The sequence below is a fragment of the Rhinopithecus bieti genome, unplaced genomic scaffold, assembly GCF_001698545.2.
Source record: "Rhinopithecus bieti isolate Rb0 unplaced genomic scaffold, ASM169854v2 scaffold_15436, whole genome shotgun sequence".
Lineage (NCBI taxonomy): Eukaryota > Metazoa > Chordata > Mammalia > Primates > Cercopithecidae > Rhinopithecus > Rhinopithecus bieti.
Window position 1 is genome coordinate 302,978 of NW_016808313.1, and position 6,000 is coordinate 308,977.

A 6,000-nucleotide genomic window follows, 5' to 3' on the forward strand; every position below is an offset into this window, starting at 1 on the left:
TCTCCCTTTTGTGAACCTCACAACAAATGTCTTCAGTTATCGAAAAATGTGTGTGAGGGTGTGTATGAGTGAGTGAGGGTGTGTGTGTGTGCATGTGTGCATGTTGTAAGAACATGTTAGAATGTGAGTGTGGAGTGTGTTTGCATGTGTGTATGTGTGAGTGCATGCATGTACATGTGTGTGTATGAGTGTGCATGTGTACATATGTGAGACCACAGGCATGAGATATGTGAGATTAAGTGTGTGCACATGTGTAAGTATGTGTATTGTGTGTAATGTGCATGAATATAGTGCGAAAGCATGAGTGTGTGGATGTGTGTGCAAACACGTGAAGTATGTGTGAAGGTGTGTATACATGAGAGTGTGTGAAGGTGCATGTGCATGAGTGTGTGTGAAGGTGTGTGTGTGCATGAGAGTGTGTGAAGGTGTGTGTGCATGCACATGTTAGGTCATGTGAAAGTGTACATGAGTGGGCATGTGTATGTGTGAGGGTGTGTGTAAGTGCATGTGTGTGAGGGAATGTGAGAGTGTGAGAGTGTGAGTGTGCATGTGTGTGAGTGGTGAGGATGTGTGTGCGGGCACATGGGTGTGAAGCATGTGCGAGTGTGTATGATAATGTGTGGGTCAGTGTGTATGCATGTGTGCATGTATCCTCTCCCCAAACAGACCATAGACTCCTCAGGGGCAGAGACTATGATTTTCTATCTCCTCTTTTCCTAATTTAAGGGTAAGCACAGACTAAGAAGTTGACCATAAAAATTGGTAACAATTGGCCAGGTGCAGTGGCTCACGCCTGTAATTCCAGCACTTTGGGAGGCTGGGGTGCATGGATCACCTGAGGTCAGGAATTTGAGACCAGCCTGGCCAACATGGCAAAATCCCGTCTCTATTGAAAATACAAAAATTTAGCCAGGTATCGTGGCGGGAGCCTGTATTCGCAGCTACTCGGGAGGCTGAGGCAGGAGAATTGCTTGAACCTGGGAGGCAGAGGTTGCAGTGAGCTGAGACTGGGCCGTTGCACTCCAGCCTGGGCAACAAGAGTGAAACTCTGTCTCAGAAAAAAAAAATTGGTAACAATTGGTTACAAATTGGCAACAAAAATTTGGTGACTGTGGACCCCAAGGCATGTGCTGGTAGTCTCACCTACTTAGGCGGCTGAGGCAAGAGGATAGATTGAGCCTAGGTACCCAGGTCCAGCCTGAGCAACATGGTGAGACCTCATTCTTAAAAATATTTTTTGTGGGGGCTGGAAACTGAACCAAATTGATGGCATGATGGCTAGAGTAAGGCTCTCAAACATGTTCATCTAATGATGACAGCTGCCATGGACTGAGCACATTCAGTGCCTCACGCTCGGCTCTGGGTGCTTCAGCAGATCTGTGCAGGTACCCGAGGGACACAGCGACTGTGAGGAGCCAGTATGGCTGGCAACGTGAGTGGACACAGTCATCTAGTTCTTCCTCTTCCCCACCATGAGTGAGGGGAGCTGAGGGCAGTCCTGGGACGTGGCTACAGAATTGAAGATTCTTGAAGGGTCATGTGCTACAGCTTCTGCCTTTAAGGCTGACAAGCCCTCTAGCCTGCTTCTGAAGCTCTCTAGGCTTAGAGATTCTGTGACTCCCTTGTCTCCCCTTCCAGCTCCTTTATCACAGATTGGTAGAGAAGACCAAGTGGACGGCCTCCCGCCAGCAGGTGCAGGTGTGCAGTGCATGCCCATCCCTGTTCCTGATGCCTCTTGGCTTCCCTGCAGGTTTGCCAAGCTGCTGCTGCGCCTCCCAGCTCTGCGCTCCATTGGCTTGAAATGTCTGGAGCACCTCTTCTTCTTCAAGCTCATCGGGGACACCCCCATTGACACCTTCCTCATGGAGATGTTGGAGACCCCGTTGCAGATCACCTGAGCCCTACCAGCCACAGCCTCCCCACCCAGGATGACCCCCGGGCAGGTGTGTGTGGACCCCCACCCTGCACTTTCCTCCACCTCCCACCCTGACCCCCTTCCTGTCCCAAAATGTGATGCTTATAATAAAGAAAACCTTTCTACACATGAGACTTTTATAGGTGGACTTTTGTATAGATGTTAAAGGTAATACGCTTTGCTGTCTACAGGGCTGCGGGACTTTCTGGAAGTTCTTGGGAAAACTAACCAAGCCTCTGTACATACAATTGGTTTAAATTATTTTTTCATTTGCCCTGGAAAGCAAACAAATGAGTAATAAAATAATATATGTGAAATTGGCACTGCTGGAGCATGGGGTGTGTTATTGTGCTACAGGGAAGTCGACTCAGACATGGAGAAGGGATATCAGAGGCTGGGGTCCTGAGACCATAAATCCCAGAGCACAATGCCTGAATCTAAGCTGGGCTTTGCTGCACAGCAAGCTTTGCCCAGGGGCACATTCTGGGGAGACTGGGAAGAGATGCTGTCTTTCCAAATTAACTTGTTTTTTTTGTTTGTTTGTTTTTGTTTTTCTCCTAAGAATAATGAGCAGAAAGAGACTTATTCTAAATGGAGGCAATTTAGTATGAGGCCAAAGGAGAGATGTTCTCTGTCCTGGGAGTTGGTGGAAGATCTTAGGTTCTGGGAGTTGGTGGGAGATGGTAACAAAGGAATAGGTTTTTCTGTTATATCATGAGCTAGCAACAATAGTCAAAAGACTAGAGTACACCAAGTTTGTTTTCCAATCTTATCTAACCCTGTGCAGCCTGTTCTTAAAGGGGAAAGAGAGAAAAGCTCTCCCATCTTCTAGTCTAGGATGTCCAGATTTACATAGTCTTTAAATCCCAACCGTTGGCTGGACCATGAGCTCCTTGAAGGTACAGACTGTGTCTGACACCACACATAGCCCATATAGCTCACTGTCTTTAACTCACATTCCTGCCATCTGCAAGAATAGGGCTTAACAGATACACAAATCGATGTATGCTATGAATTACGTGGTACCCCCTAAGGTTGTAAATGTAAATGTGCAGCCTGAACAGCTGCACATGGCAGTCCTGCTTCACCTTTTCCATACCACCAGAACCTGACCCAGGGCCTGGTGTACAAAGCACAAAGTAATCGGTGTTGTTGAATTGGGTTCCACACAACTAGAAAGAATCCCCTAAAGGACAATGTGGATGACATTTGTCTCATTCCCCATCAATAACTTGTCCCTCAAAACCCCCATGGTTAACTCTCCAGTCCAAATACATCCCTCAGTACAACTGTAAAAACTAACATTGCTTTATTACTAAGAAAAACTTAGGGATCTGTCAGTGTTGGACATTAAGCAATGGAATGTAAATCTTAATTCTGCTGCTCTTTCCCTTGACTTGTGTATCTGCATTTACTGTGAACTATGATGAAAATAGTTGGCAGTGGGTGTTAAAATTTAATTGTAGCTTCCTTGATCTCTTCCCTCTGCCAGCATAATTCACCAGACACATTCAACTGCCTTAAGGTAACAAGGGCGTCCCAGGAAAATTCACTGCCCCCCACCACTGGGGTCACTTAAGTCCCATTCCTTTTCTTTTGTTTGTTTGTTTGTTTGAGATGGACTCTTGCTCTGTCACCCAGGCTGGAGTGCAGGGTGCAATCCTGGCTCACTGCAACCTCTACCTCCCAGGTCTGAGCCATTCTCCTGCCGCAGCCTCCCAAGTAGCTGGGACTACAGGTGTGTGCCTCCCTGCCCGGCTAAGTGTTTTGTTTCTAGTAGAGATAGGATTTTGCCATGTCTGGCCAGGCTGGTCTCAAACTCCTGACCTCAAGTCCTCCACCCGCGTTGGCCTCCCAAAGTGCTGAGATTATAGGCATGAGCCACCACTTCCAGCCCCATTCCAATCTTTGATCCCTTTTCCAGCCAACCCTAGCTTTTGCCTGCAGCAAAACACAGACTGGTCAGGGCCCAGCAGGGTGCTGCACATCCATCAGGTGTGGTGTCTCCCGAACTGCTGCTAGGGAGCCTCACTGAGCCTGAACAGAAGCTCGGCAGGAGCTGGGCTGTCTTCGTTGCATGGGCTGGTCCTATCAGATTCAGGGCCTCAAAGGCCACCTCCTTCCTGAGCTGGTCCTCCTTATACCCTAGCAAGAGCAACTGAGTGGATGTTCAGCCCCACCTGGATTGAGGTTCACCTTCCTGAAGGCCTGGCTCCACAGAAGCCATGGTAAGTTTCCAGGGCCCCACATCTCTGAAGAGCAAGAGCTTTCCTCATTCCACATGCCTCACCTACAAGTGGAATCAGCTGGGTGAGGGGACAGCACGGTCAAGGCTGACAAATGTTTTTGGTGTCCCACACCCTGTACTATGTAGTCTGACTTAAAACAGAGGGATGAAGCCTTGTTTTTCACAAGTTCTCATAGAGCCTGAGCTCACAGCTCCGGGGTGAAAAGCTTATCACTCGGCTTAGGCAGCCGGAGCCTGACTCCTGGCTCTGCCAGCAGTAGTCTTGGATTTAGGGAAAGTTACTTACCTTCTCTGCCTCTTATTTCCTTCTTTTATTTGTAAAGGTCAGATGATAATACCCACCTTATAAGGATAAAAAGATGAAAGATGCATAAAGCCTAGTGTAAAAGCACATACATAAGACATACTTGGGTTCTGAGTCCTGACTTTGTCATTCATGATGGACTTAAACCTCGCTGAGCCTCAATCACTGAATCTGTAAAATGGGATTCTTGTGAGGATTACATAAGCTAATGCTCTTAGTGCTGTGACTGGCATGGAAGATGGGCAAAAATGTTAATTTATTTTCTGCTGAAGAGTGAGATTGCAATTAAAACATAATCTTGGAGTTTCAAGGAAATTGCCAGAACATTCTATCCCACAGCCTGGCTTGGATCATCCAATATACTGTAAGAGGGATCAAAAATGTCTAGTTTTGGTTTAACACTTTTATTCTAGGTCACATCTTCAGCAGGCAAATGGAAATGAACCACCCCATTTTCCTAATAAACAGTGCTGACAACAGGAAAGCCTGTGTGAGCTGCAGGCACCAAGCGAGTGCAGGACGCTGGTGACTGTGGAGCCTGCCTATGAGTCAGATTGGAGGAAATGCATGCAGGAAGGGGTCATGGTTACAAACACAGGCTCAGAGTCGGCCCAGCCGGCCTCAATTAAAATCCCATCTGATCACTGAGTAACCCTGGGAATGTGATTTAATCTTTTAGACCTTAGTTTTCTACTTTGTAAACTGTGAAAAATAATAGTACCTATCCACAGGGGCCTGTTGAGAGAAGCAGATGAGATAATCTATGAACCATACACAGGGCTCTGTCTAGCACATGGTGAGCTCCCAATTAATTTTAGTAAACCATTATTACTATTCATCCAAATATCTTCTACAGGATTCCTGCTCTGGAAAGAAAGTCCAGACTTCATGGAAAAGCTCCGCCCTACACCTAACTCCTTCTCCACACCCTACCTAACCTGAGAGCTCTCCACACCTTAGCCCCCATCCCCCATGCTGACAACTCACTTGTGCAGTGTGGGCCCGCCCTTCCTCACATGGTTGGTGTGAAAGTTAAGTGAGAGAATTTAATGACAGCACTTTGTACATTATTAAAGACTGTGAAAAAGATGTTGTTTGCACAGTATTTCTTGGCCTTGGCCATTTCTTTTCTTATCGTTTAGTGAAATCAACCAAATATTTGTTTATAATTTTATACTGCTTTCTTGTTCAAAAACTTTCAATGACTTGCTTTAGTCTATTAAGCAGTCTCAGGCCAGGCACGATGGCTTATGCCTGTAATCCCAGCACTTTGGGAGGCAGAGGTGGGTGGATCACCTGAGGTCGGGAGTTTGAGATCAACCTGGCCAACATGGTGAAACTCCATCTCCACCATGGTGGCAGGTGCCTGTAATCCCAGCTACTTAGGAGGCTGAGGCAGGAGAATCAGCTGAACCTGGGAGGCAGAGGTTGCAGTGAGCCGAGATCACACCATTGCACTATGGCCTGGGTCACAAGAGTAAAACTTGTTCTCAAAAAAAAAAGCAGTGTCACCAGGGAACAAGCGTATCCCTC

At 46.9% G+C, this 6,000-nt stretch overlaps 1 protein-coding gene across 2 annotated transcripts in view; it reads left to right on the top strand.

The window, feature by feature from the left end:
• RXRG (retinoid X receptor gamma) overlaps nt 1-2,238 on the top strand; it is a 44,955-nt gene extending 42,717 nt beyond the window's left edge. For both annotated transcript variants that reach the window (XM_017886427.1, XM_017886428.1), the window contains one exon: nt 1,751-2,238. In XM_017886427.1, the coding sequence (XP_017741916.1) occupies nt 1,751-1,898 (148 nt within the window). In that variant the 3' untranslated portion in view covers nt 1,899-2,238. The remainder of the gene's footprint in view (nt 1-1,750) is intronic.
• Nucleotides 2,239-6,000: the final 3,762 nt, after the last annotated feature.